Genomic DNA, 20,309 nt, shown 5'->3' with positions numbered 1-20,309 from the left:
GAAGATCAATAATTTTCCTCTGTAACACAAACCTGTAACGTAGGTGAGATCCAAGTCAAATCCATCTTTCTGATACCGCCGCTTGTTTTCAGAAACCTAGAAAAGGAGATTGTTTTATTAGTTTACATGGATTATAAAAGTCAACTAGATTCTGAATATTGAAAGGCAGAAGACAGAAAGGTCAGCTGTAAAAGAAGAGAAGTTAAGTTGGTGAAAGATCCGAGTTCCTTATCACTTTACTTGTTTTGGGGTTAGTAACTCAAAGTACACATGTGCACTGCCGAAAAATGTGTTCGTTTTAGTTTCATTTGTTTTTCCGGTCATTCGTTATGATCGCAATTCATAAATGCGTAAATTTGAAAATTCGGAAATTCGTAAAGTTCATAAATCAGAAAATTCGAACTAATAACTAACGATAAATTATAGGTATTGGAATTTCCTTTCAAATTGGGCTGTTAGTGAATGTAATGAATACGAATTTATCCAAAGTTACGAATTATATGAAATAAGGAATGCCACATCTAAACAAATGGAACGGAATGATTTAATAATAAATAATAATAATAAAACATTTTTAGTATTATTATTTATTATTATTAATGCATTACAAATGGAATGGAATGATTTAATAATAAATAATAATAATACATTTTTTGTATTATTATTGTTATTTATTATTATTAAGTCGTTACTTTCCATTTGTTTCGATACAGCATTCGTTAATTCGGATATTAGTAACTTCGGATAAATTGGTATTCGTTGCATTCACTAACAGCCAAATTTGAAAGGAAATTCCAATACCTATAATTTAATAGTTAGCAGTAGTTAAGTTATTATTAGCTAGTTATTATTTCAGATTTTAGCATTTTTGGGTTTTCGGATTTTCGAACTTTGAATGTACCAATTTCCAAATTTCCAAATTTACTCATTTTCAAATATTCTAATTTGCGAATATTCTGAAAAATGTGTTAAACGCGTTTTCGTTAATTTCGGATATTTCTGAATTAACTCATTTGCCTAAATTTGTTAAAAATACGAATTAGGAACGAAACAAATTGCTCATGTATAACTCAAAGTACTGAAATCAAAGTATTAGTATGATAGCAAGGCAACTAGCAATTTCAGGTGACATATTTCTTTATAACTGTTTTTTAGTGTGCATAAAAGTATAACTTTCTTGGCTATGGGTATATGTTGTCACCCTGTTAAAAAAATAATTGGATCTGGCAGGATCAACAGGTAATAAAACTATGTTACACTATGTTATGGACTAGTGATGGACCTCATCATACCTTTCATTCATAAGGAAAGCAGTTATAAAGGTGGGCTGTATGGAAAATAATGCAAAAGTGGGCAAAACCTTTTTATTAACTTACATGGGTTGCTAAAAAATGTCACATTTTGGTAAAGTAACTTTCCTTCTAGTCTATTGTAACTCTTCTTCTTTTTCAATCAAGGTAAATAATGGATTCCAAGCAGAAACAATGTGCTGCTGTTATTGAGTGCTTGAAAAAAAAGGGATGCAATGTCTGTCGGGACCCACCAATCGTTCGAGACACAGGCAGAACAGCGGTCTGCTGATGTAAACAAGGCAGATCACGGTACTGTGAGAATGGAAGGCTGTGATCCTGTGTTCCTGCAAAGCAGGAACATGGATCTCTGCCTTCCCACGGTGAAAACACCTCCCCCACACAGTTAGCAAGCACTCCCTAGGCGGACATTTAACCCTTTGATTGCCCCCTGTGAACCTCTTCCCAACCAGTGTCATTAGTACAGTGACAGTGTATATTTTTAGCACTGATCACTGTATTAGTGTCCCCAAAAAGTGTCACTTAGTGTTCCACTTGTCCGCCACAATGTTGAAGTTCCTCTATAAGTCGCTGATTATTGCCATTACTACTAGTAAAACATTTTTTTTTTAATTCCATAAATCTATCCCATAGTTTCACTATAACTTTTGCGCAAACCAATCAATATACGCTTATTGGGATTTTGTTTATCAAAAACATGTAGCAGAATACATATTGGCCTAAACTGAGGAAGAAATTTGATTTTTTACATTTTTTTATTGGGTATGTTTTATAGCAGAAAGTAAGAAATATATATATTTTTTTTCAAAATTGTTGCTCTTTTTTTGTTTATAGGGCAAAAAATAAAAACCACAGAGGTGATCAAATACCACCAAAAGGAAGATTATTTTATTTGGATACAGTGTTGCACGACCGTGCAATTGTCAGTTAAAGTAACACAGTGCCGTATCGCAAAAAATGGCCTGGTCATGAAGGGGGGTAAACTTTCTGGAGGGCCAGTGGTCAAGAAAGGGGCAAACCACCATTAAAGGCAAACGACACAGTGGGAGACCATCGATTGTGAACACTAACTTGAATCATCAGTGAATGGAACTCGCCATGCTGTTTCTGCTTGGGATCTATTATTTATCTACAGTGAAAAAGAAGAATAGTTACTATAGAGAAAGAGTTATTCCACCAACAGGTGAAATGTGAACGACCTATGTAAGCTATGTCTGCTTTCTCATTATTTTCCGTACCGCCCTTGTACAAGGTACATTAACTCATCAGATTTCATCAGATACTCATCAGATTTCACACCTCTCTGATTGAACAGCATTTGCACATTATCATGTTTTTGCACTGAATTATTTAACAAGGCCAACAGTGTTTGGGTGATGTCTGCTCAAAGGCACACCGCTTTTCTCAACAGTCAGTCAGCAGTAGAGAGCCAACTGCAGTGAAAGCAAGTGTGTATTATCATAATCAAGACACATCTGATCTGTTTGTTACCCCAACACTTCATATTCCTGATATGTGGCTTCTGAACCAAGTACTTGTATGACAAAGCATCCTGTTCTCTTTGTATTGCTTCCTCTATGTCAGGAATGTCCAAAGTCTGGCCCATGGGCCAATCGCGGGCCACCTTCTGGTTTAATACGACCCCCCTGATGATTTATATATATATATATATATATATATATATATATATATATATATATATATATATATTTATATATTTATATATTTTTTGGCCCCCAGGGCTACAAAATATATATATCATATTTATCGGCGCTGCCTTAAAGGGGGGCGGGATGAGCACCATCAGATTACATACAGGAGAATCTCCTGTTTACTCGACAGCCTCTGTAATAGGAAGTCCCGTCTCCTGGGCTGCCATTGGATGACTGCTCTGTCTATGATATGAGGCGGGACTTTGTATTAAAGAGGCCACCGAGTAAAAAGGTGATTCTCCTGTATGTAATCTGTTGGCACTCGTCCCGCCCCCTCCCTGTCCTCTCCAAGGCTGCAGATGGGCATCGATCAGGCTGCATTGATTGCAATGGTAGAGCTACATTGATTGCAATGGTAGAGCTACATTGATTGTAATGGTAGAGCTACATTGATTGTAATGGTAGAGCTGCATTGATTGTAATGGTAGAGCTACATTGATTGCAATGGTAGAGCTACATTGATTGTAATGGTAGAGCTACATTGATTGTAATGGTAGAGCTGCATTGATTGTAATGGTAGAGCTACATTGATTGTAATGGTAGAGCTGCATTGATTGTAATGGTAGAGTTGCATTGATTTTAATGGTAGAGCTGTATTGATTGTAATGGTAGAGTTGCATTGATTGTAATGGTAGAGCTGTATTGATTTCAATGGTAGAGCTGCATTGATTGCAATGGTGAGGCTGCATTCATGGCAATAGGTTGTAATGTTTTTAAATTTGGATGTTTTTTCTCTTCTATATGCGCATCTATATATATATATATATATATATATATATATATATATATATATATATATATATGCATATATATATATATATATATATATATATATATATATATATATATATATATATATATATATGTATATATGTATATGTATATATGTATATATATATATGTATATATATGTGTATATATATTTTTACACATACCTTATATGTACACATTTTTCCTGTTTTTTTTTTCACAGCACATGAAATGTCTATATTGGTATATCCTCACTTCTACCATTTATTTATGAATGGATGTCCAAATATGTGCAAGTTTAGATGTCTGTTCTTTCTCATTAATGTTTATGTGAATCACATGTGGCTAGAAAGAAGTCTGCAGTTTAATGATCCGTATCACCTGTTGCTATATTGGGTAGGTTTATATAAGGAGAATAATGCTGACTTATCTTTGTAATGAATAAGCATACCTGTTAGTGTGTGAAACGCGTCTACCATTTAAACTGTCTGTAACACTTGGGCTGTTCATTTATTAAATACGAATTTTGATGGATCTTGGAGTGCAGCCATTTCTTCAGTGTTAATGGTGAGGCTGCAGATGGCCACTGATTAGGCTGCATTGATGGGCACTGACCCTTGTTTTGCTTCACAGTTCTTAATTTAAAATTTACGTTTTTTTCCTGAAACTTCCCTCTTAAAGGGAAAGTGCGTGTTATACACCTGTGCATGTTATACGCCGATAAATACAGTTTATCCAAATAACACCCGAGCTTATCCTTAGTCCTGAGTGCAAAGCAAACTGAATATTGGCATGCATTAAAAAAGGGACCAACTCAAGATATAAAACAATAATTCTTCTGCTCTACAAGACTCTGGTCCAGCCACACCTAGAGTATGCTGTCCAGTTCTGGGCACCAGTCCTCAGGAATGATGTACTGGAAATGGAGCGAGTACAAAGAAGGGCAACAAAGCTAATAAAGAGTCTGGAGGATATTTGTTATGAGGAAAGGTTGCAAGCACTGAACTTATTCTCTCTGGAGAAGAGACGCTTCAGAGGGCATATGATTTCAATATACAAATACCATACTGGTGACCCCACAATAGGGATACAACTTTTTCGCAGAAGGGAGTTTAACAAGACTTGTGGCCATTCATTAAAATGAGAAGAAAAGAGGTTTAACCTTAAAATATGTAGAGGGTTCTAAACTGTAAGATCGGCAAGGATGTGGAATTCCCTTCCACAGGCGGTGGTCTCAGCGGGGAGCATTGATAGTTTCAAGAAACTATTAGATAAGCACCTGAACGACCGCAACATACAGGGATATACAATGTAATACTGACATATAATCACACACACAGGTTGGACTTGATGGACTTGTGTCTTTTTTCAACCTCACCTATTATGTAAGTATGTACTATGAGTGGCACTCAGGGATTTGATGGGGGCCATAAATATATATATATATATATATATATATATATATATATATATATATATATATATACCGTATTTATCGGCGTATAACACGCACCCCAAGTTTAGGAGGGCATTTTAAGGAAAAAAACTTTTAGGAGAGAAGTTTAAGGGGAAAAAAAAACTTGCATTTAAATGCCCATCAATGCAGCCTTATCAGTGTCCATCTGCAGCCTTGTCCACCATTGCAGCCTTGTCAGTGTCATTTGCAGCTTTGTCATGCTTGTCATGCAGCCTTGTCATGCAGCCTTGTCATGCAGCCTTGTCCACCATTGCAGCCTTGTCAGTTTTATTTTCCTATTTTTTTTTTTAAACGCCGCCGCCGAGATACAGAGCCGGATGTCCTGTGTATCTTGGCGGCACGCGGTAGTTCTTGGCGGCCTCCAGCTCTTCTCGGCAGCTTTCGGCCGCCTTCGGCCGTTCTCGGCAGCTTTCGGCCACCGAGAACGACCGAAGGCGGCCGGAATCTGCAGAGAACAGCCGAAGGCGGCCGGAAGCCACCGAAAAGAGCCGAAGGCGGTCGAAAGCTGCTGAGAACGGCTGAAGGAGGCCGAAAGCCGCAGAGAAGAGCTAAAGGCTGCTGAAAGCCACCGAGAAGAGCTGAAGGTGGCTTAAAGCCACCCAGAGGCTCAGAACTGCGAGGGATCGGCGTATAACACGCACCCGTGATTTTCCCCTGCTTTTAAGAGGAAAAAAAGTGTGTGTTATATGCCCATAAATATGGTATATAATGTCCTAATGACACACCCAAGCTCACCACACACTGCCACAAAGGCAAGAGAATTCTTGTTGGGCAGTGTATTGGTGCTCAAACCAACACACTTAGACCGAATTTTAATGGTTCAAAGAATTTCAGGCAAAATGGTTGGCCCTCACACATATTCACTTCATCAAATCTGGCCCTCTTTGAAAAAAGTTTGGACCCCCCTGCTTTATGTGAAATCCCTGGTGTCCCTGCCAGTCCCTCTGCTTTCCTATTAAAAGCTGACCACACTAAGCAGGAGAACACATGGTGGTCAGTTCTTTAGCTGTGCTTGGAACTCAGCCTGCTCTCCTCCAATGATCAGACTTGTCCTGACATGACTCCCCTGCACAGTCATTTACTGGGAAGCTCAGTGTGCTGCTGCTTCTCCTCCCCCCAGCTTTTATGCAGCTGAGAACAGAGGGAATGTGATCACTTATAAAAACTGGAAAAAAGGTATTTATATATTTTTTATATCTATACACAAATGTTTTTGCCTTTCAGTTCTATTTTAAACTGAATGGGTTGTTTACAAGGTGATCGTTTACAATCACTTTAAGATGTGGTTATTGAGAGTTTTGTTTATTCTTATGGGTCTGTTCACACCATAGGGGTTTGGCTGTGCTGGATACTTACCCAATACCAATACAGTCTAAACGCATAGATAGAAAAGGCAATTTATCTTGCTCCCATGAGTTTATTTCACACAGCTGTGCTGCACTAGTGTGCACAAAAAGAAGTAGGACATACATATATATTTTTTGCAGCATGCAGTACCCCACACCACAAACCACTGGGGGGGGGGGGGAATTTGAATCAGATGTTATTTTGTGTTATAATGCTGCCACTGGTGTGAAGAGTCCTAAAACTGAAATGCAAACAACATAAAAAAATAGCAAAGGGTTTAGGCACTGTCAAGAGAAAACTTTGTAATAAAATATTGTTGAGGGGCAAGTTTACTCTTTTTTTATATGTATTAATATTAGTGGTACACAGCAGTTACAGCACTTGTACTGATATTTTCAGCTGTTTATCAGGAGTGGCGGTGACATCATTTAATACTTTTATGACATCAATGTATCTGAGCCGATTCAGGCTTCCATTCCACTGGTCATTCTTACCATTCGGCGAGTAACCTTCTCCAGCTGTTTCTTCTGAGATGCCAGGCGAAATATTCTGACCAAAATGAGAATTCTCAAAGCTCGGAAAAAGTTGACCAGTCTAGGAGGAGAATTATTCAATTTGTTAGCATAGGTGTCTCATCCTATCTTTCAATGAACAGCAGATATTACCAATGACCAATTGACTTCCTATTTTATCTTGGGTCATGAAGCAAAGGAAAATCTCAGCAGCGGGGCTAGAAGAATCGGCAATAAAAAAATAACAGAACTTCATAACACTTCACCACTTTATCCAAAAGAAAAGTTAAAATCCGCATTAAACTTAAGTGGTCAGCTCTTTTTGAAGGCTTGGCCATCCAAGTGCGAAGTCTATTCTGAGCATTCCAGAGAATCAGTAACTTGGCTGAACTTGAAACTCTCAAAAGGCATAATAGAACTGATCATACACTTACCACACTTACAGGTGTATTTTTAAAAACAATCATAGCTATTCAACCAGTGAAAGTCCTGGTAAATTTGTGAATGGGGCAAAATCCAAAGGCCCCCCCCCCTTTTATTTTTCTAGGGATGAGCTGGAAACACACAACCTCAGTTCTCCAAGGTTTCAGCCAAACATATCAAAAGTTTGAATGCAAACTGTTTAATTCATACCCTTTCATAGTGATCTCTTCCAGTGACAAGCGTGAAAAATGCATTATTTACATAGACTATATTATACCCCACAACATTTATTTTATATGCATAAGAGGGACTAGCCTTTATGCCATAAATTTGCTAAAGAGAATGGTGACTTTCTGCATATAGTGTGGTACTGCGATAGAGTTAGGTCTTTTTGGACAAGTATTACAGCCTTTATAGCTGCCACCAAATATCTGCAATCCTAAATGGTGTTTATTAGGTGTGTATGAGGAACTAGACATATCTGCCATGTCCAAACTGTTCTTGAGGCTCATCTTATATATTACCCTAGGAAATGACAAGCCCTCCACTGGCTTTCCTCTAAATTTCTACATATAAGCTTGTGGAAAAAATGAATTAACCAAGCCTTGTCTCTGTACAATCTGACATTTGAGGCTAGAGGGCACCCAGGTAAATTTTATAATGGGGATCCTGGCTAGATATACAGGATACTCTGGACTCTCTCCTTTTCTTGATAACAGATTCTACACCATAGTTCCCTTATTTGTGTATTGCCATGATGGCCAAATCTACTATTTGGTCACCACATGGTTTAATAAGTGCAGACAGGACCTGGTTGATGGGTTTTTTTTTTTGGTACAGGTCCTCCAGTTTAATATATATAACATGGGTGAGCACAACAATTACCTTTTTTTTCTAGAGGTCGAGCTACTGTATTATTTACACTTTGGTTATGTGTTAACTGGCATTATGCTATCTGTTCCTTGCCAAGTTTCTGAATGTATTCACTGTAGATGCATTTGATACATTTGTTTGGTGTACTTTATTATACTTCCGTTTTTTACAGATGTGATATTTCGAATGTGTACTTCTGTATTCAGAATTTTCCTACGTGAATGAACATTTATTTGCCTATACTCAACAAAAAAAGAATTTGGATGCAGAATCTGAACAAATGTACCTAGGAAATTGTCTATTTTGAGCCTACCCTGCTTCGCATAAAGTGTAAAATTTACATTCTAAAGAAGTTCATCAACATTGAATGGCCGAACAGCAGAGAATGTGCACAGCCTGTATGGGCCCTAAAATATACTGCATGTAGTGCTTACATATACATATAAAGAACATTCTTATTTTCATGATACAAGGATTTGAAGAACTGTTCCATAGAGACAATTATAACAAATATTGTATAAGCATTATGAACAAACACACAAAATTACGCCCTATATGATACCTTAAAAAAGTCCTGCCCACCAAGAATTACTAATAATCATCTGGAATGACTATGTCATACCTTGGAATATTGGTGGCTCCACTGAAATCTGTGAAGGCGTAAACCACGGTAACAATCAGTGTGATAACAACAATAGCAGCATCACATATATACAACTTCGAACTAAAGTATTTCCGAAATCTGAAAGAGAAACATTGGAAACAGTAAAATGTTATGTTCAATTCATTTACAGGAATAAGATTCCCAAGAGAGATGAACAAAAGAGAAGTGGACAACAGACGTGCTGACATTTCACACAATACAAGACACGTCCTGATATGTGAGCATGGAGGAAATATGAGAAATGGAAAAGTCACTGTATCTGGGGTTCATCCTTTAAATAATTCAACGACCTTCTGTCCTCTTCCTGATAATAAATTAGGTTATCTCTAATTTCTATCTTTAATACGTGACTTATACTGGGAAAAAAAGAGTAGTAAATGTATATGCAAATGAAACATAGTTTATATATGTGTGTGTACAGAAGTGTGTGTATATATATATATATATATATATATATATATATATATATATATATATATATATATATATTATATTTTTTTTTTTCACACACATAGATATGTACATACTGTTCATCTATTAACATGCATGTGTTTTGGTATTATTGGCATCAGCTAGATGCTAGTATACTAGAGTTGTCACCTGCTCCCTATTAGCAGGACCATCTCCAGTGGTCATTAAAGTGAATCTAAGCTAAAGAAAAATGTTATATGAAATGTAGAATAAAGTGGATACCACAACTGGTCAGCACATCGCTCTAGTTGTGTGATGTGAGAGCACCATCACCCTCCTGATTTTGGCATCGTCACTATTTACAGAAACATACCTCCTCTCCAAATGTCCATCCGCAATTATTGACAGATTTCTGAGACATGACACCGCACTGTGGAAATGGGGTTGTCTCTATTTGCTATAACACTAAGGCAGGGGCAGGCAACCTTGGCCCTCCAGCTGTGATGAAACTACAAGTCCTATGAGAAATTGCAAGACCCTGACAATCACAAGCATGACTCCTAGAGGCAGGGACATGACGGGATTTGTAGTTTCACCACAGCTGCAGTGCCGAGGTTGCCTACCCCTGCTCTAAGGCTTCCTTCACATGGCTGTTTGCCACATACACTGGATTCCAGCACCAAGAATCAGCACGTTCTTGTGGCCGAAATTACAGGTACAAGAGAAGAGCGGTGGACGCTCAAAGTAATGACAGGTTGACAGCAGCCATCACTGTTCACATGTAGTCGCACACCTGTTGGTCTTTCCTGTTGGTCTGTCCATCCACACTTTTGTATTCGTTAGATTACCCAATGGCAGGAATTAATAGGACAGTGACAAGTGTGCAGTGGTACCCTCAGAGTGATAAGCCCCTCACATCTCTGGGAAGCTTGTTTTACCAAAACAGCTATTTACCACTGTCAGGTAGGCAGACCATGTGGCCCCAAGGCCTTATGATTACATCTGCTGGGATAGCAGCACCTGTCCTTTGCCTAACACTCAGCATTATCTCCAGTCCTCCAGTGTGTTATATCTGTGCAAGAACAACTGTGCCACCACCTGGTTCAAAGGTATTTGACAGGTAAAATGTTCACTGTAGTTTAGCATCACCTATGTATCACTACATACTGTAGTTCCATAGAATCTATGAAGACAGATAGCAGACCACAGACTGGCAGGAGAGAGGCTGGGGTCCAATGATTGAGAACCACTGAATAAAACTGCTAAAGTTTAGTGTTTTTTTATTTTTCTTAGCCATTTCTGAGCCTTCTTGGAAGAGTTGTTTTTTGTTGGTGGCTTCTTCCAACTTGGTCCTTGTTGAGGGGAAGATCAGACACAATGAGCAGCCTTGAATGTCCACTGCTTGAGATCATCCAACTCAATAGCAACAAGTAGGTAAAGTCCATATTGATAGATGAACCTCATAGATTAAGGTGTGTGTATCCACAATAATCAAGTGGCTTGAATAGATGCCAGTGGTTCTCCAAAGTTCTAATGAAAAAGCTGGGACATCCCACCCAAAAGCTGCTGCATATACTACACTTGATCTTAGACTTTCATTTACAGTACATAGAAATACTGCTTTAGTTTACACTAAACTGTAACAGACAATCGGCCCTTTCATTTCTTGATGTAGTGTACTCTGCCTTGCAATAGTGTTTGCTCTGCTTTAGTGAGATTAGACATGCAATGCCTTAATGCCAGGTCTGTTACGTACCCTTCCACAAAGATGTGCAGCAGAACATCTATGAGAAAGAAGATGGAAATGCTTAAGGAAATTCCTGATATGATTTTTGATGTCTGAACACTTTTATCCATCACTGACAGATCCACGATGACGAACACAAAATCCACCACGATGAGCAGAACTCCAAACACTCTGAAATACAAATAATAGAAATACAGTCATAATCCCTCAAACCTGCACAGGATAAATAACAGTTGGATTGTTTCTGAATGAATGGTTTCTCAGTTTACCAGGGTTGCTTTTATAAAAGAGTAAAGACTGTTTACTACACAAAGTGAAAGCGCATGGAGCTTAGTAAATAGGGGAAGTTTTATTTTCCTCGACCATCCAATCAGATGCAAGCAAAAATATTTTTTTTTTAATAATTTCCTTACTTACTAAGTTAAGAAAACATTCACTCTACTACTTTAGTAAATCAATCCCAGAGAATAATACTCTAATGCCGTGTACACACGAGCAGACTTTTCGACAGCAAAGGTCCGACGGAACAAATCCACCGGACAATTCGATCGTGTGGACCTTTGCTGTCGAAAAATCAGACAGACTTTAGATTTAGAACATGTTTCAAATCTTTCCAATGGACTCGAGTCTAAAAATACGTTCGTCTGTATGCTAGTCCGATGGACGAAAACGGACACTTGGGCAGCTATTGGCTACTGGCTATGAACTTCCTTATTCTAGTCCGGTCGTATGTCATCACGTTCGAATCCGTCGGACTTTGGTGTGATAGTGTGCGGCCAAGTCTATTCGTTTGGAAAGTCCGTTGAACTCCGCTGAAAAGTCTGTCGGGGAAGACCGTCAGACCTAGTCTGCCAGAAAGTCTGGTCGTGTGTACACGGCATAAGGCTTACCTTAGACAAACAGATGTCTCCCAAGAATTAGGAGGACATCTTCTCAACACCAAAAAGTGCAGTTTTTAAAGCGGAGTTACACCCAAAAGTGGAAGCTCCGCTTATCTGCCTCCTTCCCCCCTCTGGTGCCACATTTGGCACCTTTTGGGGGGGGGAGGGGGGAGCGGGTACCCGTTTTTCCCGCTGCGCAGTAGGGAACCAGCTGTGAAGCCAAAAGGCTTTACCGCCAGTTTTTCTTACCACGAATGGCGATAGCAGCACCTGAGAACTGATGGAAACATTGGATGTGGTGCTGGCATCGCTGGATTGCAGGACAGGTAAGTGTCCTAATATTAAGAGTCAGCAGCTACAGTATGTTTAGCTGTTAACTTTACATTTTTCACTGGGGGTGGGAAATTCCACTTTTGGGTTATGAACTGTATTGCCTGTAATAATGGGTTTACATACTTGGTCTGTTCCTAAATTGATATGTTCACCTTTTTTGTATGTCAGTGCTTCTGATCTCTAACTTATCTCACGCACTTATGGTGTACATGCAGTCGCTCCAATGCTGCACATCATTGATCGACTTTTTATTACTGAAAACAATTCACTATGCTTGCTCAATTTGGTTTTGCACGACTGCTTGTACTCTACTTCAGAGGCGCAATGAGAGAATGATAATGCAGGATTAAAAGATAGTTGTCACCTCATACCAATAAATTCTTTAAAGTGGAGCTCCACCAAAAGGGGAAGCTCATTCAATTTGAGTGATTTGCCAATGCAGGAAAATGCACAAAAACATACATGTAGAATGTTATTCCCCTGTTTGTTTGTTTTTTGAAAGCCTGTGGCGTGTAAAACACACTCAAAAACTTCACTCGGTTCATAAAAAAATGTGCACACACATACAGACTGACACAAAAAAGTGCAACGGGTACACAAGCCTTCTGAAATCAGAGGGCCTTGCCCTTAATCCCTTTGAGGCGTTAGGCTCCAGACAGGGACAAGGACACTTAAAACTTGGTCCATCTGGCTGAAACCAGGCAGACCCCATTCTTTGGAAGGTCTGCCAAAACAGACCCACCCAAATACTATGTGAGGCTCCCCCGAAGGGAGACACCAACCAAGAGAGAGGGCAAACTAAGCCAGAAGGCCATGTCCACCCCCTCCCCTGACTTTCAGGACAGGCCCGAGGACCTGTGACCCTACTCGTCACACAGTGCACAGTGACAAAACATAAAAACGTGACACACACACAAGGAAATAAATTAAATAAAGTGGGGAAGGGATAGTGGAGAGGAGAGTGAAAAAGTGGCCATTGTTTAAAACAATGATCAGGCCCTCCAGCCAAGAATAAAAAATTCCTCTGGTCCCAGCCAAAAGGCCCGGCCCAAGAGACAGGTGCTATTGATGCAGTGACCGTCATGTCCAAAATAAATGTGACCCTCACTCACAGTGACTTTTAGGCACCCCTGGACTGCCACTCCACGGGCACATACTCCAAAGGCTTTCAAGACCACCCTGACCAACGGTCCAGGCCACAGCAGCCCCCCCCCCCCCCCCAGGCAGGAAGGCGTTAAGTTCAGGAAGCTTGATGAGAGCCCTTTGCCATCAGGCTCCACCGTCGCTCCCATCACTCCTACCTAATTACATTCGGGAAGTACTAACCGCTCCTCCCCACCCAGAAAAGAGGAGCCAGTGTTCCTTCCTGAAAAACTGTCCGGGGCTAGAACTACCCCAATCCAGGCCAGAAGGCCAGGTACTTGACCCTCTGGGTCAGACCAATAGCAGCACCCATCCTCACCGAGAGCACCCTTAAAAATATTGCATAGATGTTACTAAGTATTATAGCAAATTCTTGTAATACTTAGTGCCACCTAGTGGCCAATTCAACATTCCATGCTTTACGTTCAAACAGCACTAGATATAGCCTATGTACATTCACACCGAACAAATGTACATGCACTTTCACTGGATGAACTGCTATGCAAATTCTTTTTATATCAACTCCCTTGTGTCTTATAAAATGTGCTGAAGCCATTTATGAGAAACAGATTTCACAGCCAGCTTCTGCATATGCAAGCTGCCTGTAGAAGAACAAGTTTAGAATCCTTGTAAAACAATATTGATTTAGCTAATGGACCAGGGCAGTTCAGCAATACATTTTCTGGAACACATGGGGGTTCGGTATTCACTTGTCTTTTTTTCTCTTGGAGTTAATTAATATATATATTTTTTTCATGCTAGACGTGTTATATGTAAAATCAAGTGAAAGCTCTCTGGGCAACAACAATGAGAAATCACTTTCTTCGAAATGTTGTTCTCAAGTACTGCAGCTGTAAGTCTACATTTCGTCTGTTTTGTCAACAGAAATATTTCCCACACTGGGACAGTGTTGTCTGGTGCAGCTTAAACAGGACGGATGAGCAAAATTAACTTCTTGGAATCTGGCTGATCTGAACTCACTGTCCTCAAAGTCTGCTGTAATTATTTAACATGTAATGCCGCGTACACACGACCGGACTTTCCGGCAGACTAGGTCCGAAGGGATTAGTCCGTCAGACAATCCGATCGTATGTGGGCTAGTCCGATCGTTTTTTCAAAAGATAAATCCAACGGACCTAGAAATAGAACATGTTTCAAATCTATCCGACGGACTCAATTGCAACGGACTAAAATCGGGAAAACCGTTTGTCTGTGTGCTGGTCCGATGGACCAAATACGACGCAAGGGAAGCTATTGGCTACTGGCTATTGAACTTCCTTGTTTAGTTCCGTCTTACGTCATTACGTTCAAAACAAATGGACTTACGAGCGGACTTAGTCCGTTCATGTGTGGCCAAGTCCATTCATTCAGAAAGTCCGTCAGAACTCCACCGAAAGTCCGTCGGGAAGACTGTTGGACCTAGTCTGCTGGAAAGTCCGGTCGTGTGTCTACGCAGCATAAGCAGTCATTTTTATTAATTTTCCATCAGCCAGACATAAATATGTACATCTCTATTTTGGTGCAGTTATAGTGTTGTCTTTAGCCATTTTTTTCCTATTCAATAAATTTGTAATAAAATTTCATCAAGGTTACATTCAGATAATAAAGAAATGGTAAACGTAGGATTAAAACTGAAAAGCTTTAGCTTTTTTTTTTACTTTAATGTGAAATGGGCAAAATAAACATACTGTATATGATGCATTTTTGTTGTTGCTTTTTTTTTTTTTGTCCTCCCTGTAGATTTGTTATTTTTCCACTTTAACTGTGTGATAATCACATTAGCAGTGCCGTGACACCACACAGTTGTGTTGTGACCCAATGGATCGTCCATTTTGATCCAATGGATTGTGTTGTGACCCATGAAGTCTTAAGCTGGCCTTTGAAAGATCAAAATTAATTTGTCTCAGCAGGAACCGGAAGAATTTTGATCTGTGTATGGACATCCCTGTTTTACAGTCAATTATGAGATCTACGTATGTTTATTAGCAGTGGCGGCTGGTGCTGCAGGATTTTGGAGGGCATGCAGGCGGGCCCCTTGAGGTCCGCACTCTGTGTTGACCCAGTCTTCAGCCTCCTGTCCTGATTGGCAAGGGCAGGAAGTCGATTCGCTGGTATTTCAGGATGGGATGACAACATAAAACAGGCCGATTGCAGCCTCGGGCTGTGGTCACGTGCTTGTGAGGGGGTGGCAGACCTGGTAGAGACCTGTAAGTCTGGTGCCCTGCACAGCGCAAGGCCACACAGATGGTGCAGCGCCCCTTGTGGACCAGCCACCATTGATGAACTTGAACAGACGACATAGGAAACTTGTGTCAATCAGCGGCTTCAGTTCCGCTGTCAGAATACAATGTTCCAGTGGGGGATTTCCTCATTTGTGGATAGAGAAATCTGATAATTTTATTTTTATTATTATTATTAAAAAAATAAAAATAAATCAAATTTGTACCACGCTTCACACTGTTACCACATTTTCTTTCTGTGCAATATATTATATATCAGTACAAAGTATACATGCTATGGATCAACAAAATTGTTACTGTGCAATAAGACAATCAAGTAAATAGTGCATACTAAATAATAAAGTGCGGATGTGCTTGCGACGTAATTGCTCAATCATTCAGATGTATTTTGTATATAATCCATCAATGAAGAGTCCTTTCAAAATTTGCAGTAGAATCAAATTCTTGTTACGGCACATCCGCACTTTATTATTTAGTATGTACTATTTACTTGATTGTATTATTGCACAGTAATAATTTTGTTAATCCATAGTATGTATACTTTGTTCTGATATATAATTCATTGCACAGAAAGAAAATGTGGTAACAGTGTGAAGCGCGGCACACATTTTTGATTTTTTTTATTTTCAGCCAGTTTGCTAAACTAAATGAAAATAAAATTCCAAAGTGTCAAATTCTAAAGAAAAAGCTTAAATAAAGCAGGAGTCACTGGAGATTAGAGGGGCAAACATGAGTTCTCTCACTGCAGGAGATTTTGGATGCAGGATTTTAAAAGCTGACATCACTGCCCCAGTGTATAATGCCTAAAATGGATCCATTTAAAATACAATGACGTCTGATAACGTGCCACAAAATATCATCAACAAGCATGGCAGGCACCATCTTCAAGCCATCATAATAAGCAATGAATAAGCATTCTCAAACATAAAAAATACATTTAAAAATCTTCTAAACACTACCAAGGACATATTAAGGACAGAATAAAATGTGATGTGTCATATTTTTCTGTGTTTTGGTAAAACGGTAAGTTGACTCAAAATAAACACATCAAGTGACAGTGACTTATCACAAGTGCATATCTCCAACAATATATTATTTTAAGCATGTTTTTTTATTATGTGTTTTTATGTCTCGGATGTTGTTCTATAGCTGAAGCCATTGGCAGGAGCCAATTCATGTTATGGAGCCTGCAGGCATACAACATTTGGCTACCCAAGCCAATTTCTTCTAGCCTACTAGTCAGAATCAGGAAACGTGTCTGTATAAGCACTACTGGTTTACCCTTCTGCAGCAAGTGACTCTGCAGCTACATAGTTACATAGCAGGTAAGGTCAAAAAAAGTCCATCAAGTCCAACCCATGTGTGTGATTATATGTCAGCTAACAAGGAAAAGTCTTAAATAGCTTAAGAGCACAATGTTATAAACCGATACTTCACAATATTATTTTACTGGATGGTAGGTATGGTTGGTGTCCAAAGAATGAGACACAGATACTTGGGGTCTATTTATAAAGACTTTGTTGAACGAACATCGCAGACATTCACACAGTTGTCATAAAAAGCCCCCTAATTTAAATAAAATGTTTACTTCTTATGATAATCAGCTCCATCTAGTGTCCACAATGCAATATTTTACCCTAATCAAGAACATACCACTAGGTGGAGCTGATGACCATAGGAAGTAAACACAATACACAAATTATGTGGTTATTTGTGATGGCTGTGGGGATACTTGAGACATTAGCACACTGATTTTTTATTTTATTTTTTATAAATAGGCCCCTTGGTTTTCCCATGGTACCAAAAATTTGAACAGCTGCTGCAAAGTATGCAAACAGCTGCCATTAGTGATTGGGGGTAATTACTCTGCTTTAAATGGAGTAGGGAAAGGGGGTCTCCACTACTGTCTTGGACCCTGGAATGGAGGTCTCACACATGCCTGGTAGGGCTATGATAGCTTGTGAGCTATTGTTGTTACCAGCTGACCATTTGTGTCTATGCAGAGTACACATGGACCTCGTGTTTTCTCCATAGGAGTATATGGATTACAAACAGGCAGGGACAATGATAACCAATGTCATAGCATTGCCAGAAATATGCAGGAGACCTTTCCACCAAGTTCAAGGAAAACGCTATGGTTGATCAAGCACCATGCCAAAAAAAATAAAAAATCCAGAAAAAAATATGTATTGCCTGGAGTTACTCTTTATCTAGTTACAATCACATCTTTCTTACCTGAATCCAAATGACATTACTAATGGAGCAATAATTTTCCTCAAATTGCTGGAAAATAAAAAAGAAAGGTAATTATTAATATCATTCTTATTTATTTTGCTGTTATTTTTTTAGACAATGTTTTTTTTGTGTGGGTAGTCCAGCACTGATCAGAGGCACTTCACTAAACCAAGACACAAATGGGAAAATGTATTTTAAGCTGTATAACATAATCACATCATGTTTTTTTTTTTGTTTACCCAATCTCAATGGATAACATATAGGAAAGCAAAAATAGATTTTTAAAACATTCAGTTTTGTCAGGGAGCAGCAATTTTAATAATAAAGAACAACATCAAATCCCTCCTGTTAGCATGTCTGGGGGAAGACAATAATCTGTCTGTGATGTGGTGCATCTGTGTGACGCATACAACCTACTACAGCAAAATTTACATTTACAAAAAAAAAAAATGGAAAGTAATTGACAGCTTCTAGCAGCTTACCTCTGGTGTAGATGTTAATGGGGGACCCCACAAGAAAAACAGCATTGGGTACCCCTAAAAATACATACCGACCCCTTATCCATGATGAGGGTCTGGTATGGATTTTAAAGGTCAACCCTACAAAAGAAAAATACAAAAATGTGAGGTCCAAATTAGGCTAGTTTATGAGAATGCAGGCTGGCAGGCCAGGAAAAGGGGGAGACTAGCATGCCCCCCTTCCCCCTCCTAAACCATACAAGGCCACTGGCAAAGAACCTTGTCCCCATGTTGATTGTAAAGGTCTTTGGACCAGGGATTATCAGAATATGTGCCACAAAGCCATATTTGGTCAGTGATTCCCTCGCTGTACCTGCTCCTTTGTTTACATGGTCGGGGATTTCTGGCAAGCAAATGTATGGGATCGGATGATGTCATTTGACGCTAAGGACATGGGCAGTGCCAGCATTTGCTGGTTCCTTAACAACCATTGACTGGAAGCTGTATATAGCAGTGCTAGAAAAATGCTAATTTACTGTATATGACTTTATATTTAGGAAATGCTAACTAAAAATCTGATGAGTTCTTGGACCAGAAATTATTGTATCCATTGTGTTAGACACTGGAAGACTTATGTGAAAATATCCCACTGCCATTCAGTGGCCACCTTCCAAAGTCTTATAACTAGTGACTTGGTAGATGACCCCATGTAAACCAAAAGCCGCGGAATGGGTTCAGCTGAAATATTAAAAAGATAATTCTCTAGCAGTATTAATTATTAGTTGTGCAGTAGGAATGTTTTTGAATTATTTTTGCATTTTATGTGTTTTTACTGTTTCAGTGTCTATTATGCATCAGTTCTCTGAATAAAGCTAGTGTCTCCCAAAGGTTGACATGTTTCCATTACTTTCCGGTTGGGTATCCACCAGTTTATGGCACCACTCAGTGCTGCCATCTGCTGCAAGGGCTCTTTCACAACACTTACTTGGTCCATGTTGCTGGCTCCTCTGCATCATTCTTCCCATCATCTATTTGAACCTTTACTTCAGACTTAGCAAACCTGTTTAATAAAGAAAAATAATAGTTATCAGCCCCTACTGGACTCAGAAACCTGTTCCATTCCAGCCTACATTTGTTACTAATCCACCTAGTGAACAAACCTATTCTCCCACCACGGACCTCACCGCCTCTCGTCATCATCGAGAGGACAAATTCAGGAAAACCCGGGACTACTGAATAGACTTCCAAACCAGAGCAGAATACAGTTCTTTACTAGTATTTAATACTGCCTAAAATCTACATAGTCTCAGTGGCAATATGTCTTCTCTTCTTGTAACAAAAGCTGTTTTACCCCCCCTCCTCTAATCTGATCTCCCTTCTTTCCATATATTAACCCCCCCATTCCTTCCACAACCCCAGTGCCTTTCCCTCTCCAACTTCCCTCTTTCTACTTCCCTTTCTCTTGTGGTATAAAATGAACATTCTTTGAGGCTAGAGCTGCTAACTCTACTCTTTTAGGGGGCCTGAAATCCTGACTTCCATAATCTAAAGCTGGCTATACATAACTCCGTTTTTTAGTTCAACCAGTGGGACGAATCCTCCCCGCTGTGCTATTGTATTCTGACAATGGGGGGGACTCTTCTTCACTGTCAGAATACATAGGTCAGTCTGCCCTGGATCAAGTAGCTTTTTTCCTACATGTCCATTCAACAAAAGTCAATCGATTGATTTACTTCCGTTGGCTCTTGCTGCTGTCTCAGCCAATGAGGAGGGAGAGCCCCCGGAGAGCCGAG

The 20,309-nt window shown here is 39.3% G+C and overlaps 1 protein-coding gene across 4 annotated transcripts in view; it reads right to left on the bottom strand.

Annotated features, from left to right (window-relative positions):
* Positions 1-20,309, bottom strand: part of LOC143983987 (phosphatidylinositol 3,4,5-trisphosphate 3-phosphatase TPTE2-like) — a 103,836-nt gene that overhangs the window by 41,252 nt on the left and 42,275 nt on the right. For all 4 annotated transcript variants that reach the window (XM_077484211.1, XM_077484210.1, XM_077484208.1 and 1 more), the window contains exons 3-8: positions 19,502-19,576; positions 18,059-18,106; positions 11,236-11,397; positions 9,027-9,146; positions 7,091-7,190; positions 33-96 (exon numbers count right to left, since the gene is read on the bottom strand). In XM_077484211.1, the coding sequence (XP_077340337.1) occupies positions 33-96; positions 7,091-7,190; positions 9,027-9,146; positions 11,236-11,397; positions 18,059-18,106; positions 19,502-19,576 (569 nt within the window). The remainder of the gene's footprint in view (positions 1-32; positions 97-7,090; positions 7,191-9,026; positions 9,147-11,235; positions 11,398-18,058; positions 18,107-19,501; positions 19,577-20,309) is intronic.

This window comes from Lithobates pipiens, unplaced genomic scaffold (genome assembly GCF_037356315.1).
Source record: "Lithobates pipiens isolate NorthernLeopardFrog02 unplaced genomic scaffold, aLitPip1_a1.2 Scaffold_16, whole genome shotgun sequence".
NCBI lineage: Eukaryota > Metazoa > Chordata > Amphibia > Anura > Ranidae > Lithobates > Lithobates pipiens.
The sequence above is the reverse complement of the archived record's forward strand: the minus strand, read 5'-3'. Positions and strand labels throughout refer to the sequence as shown.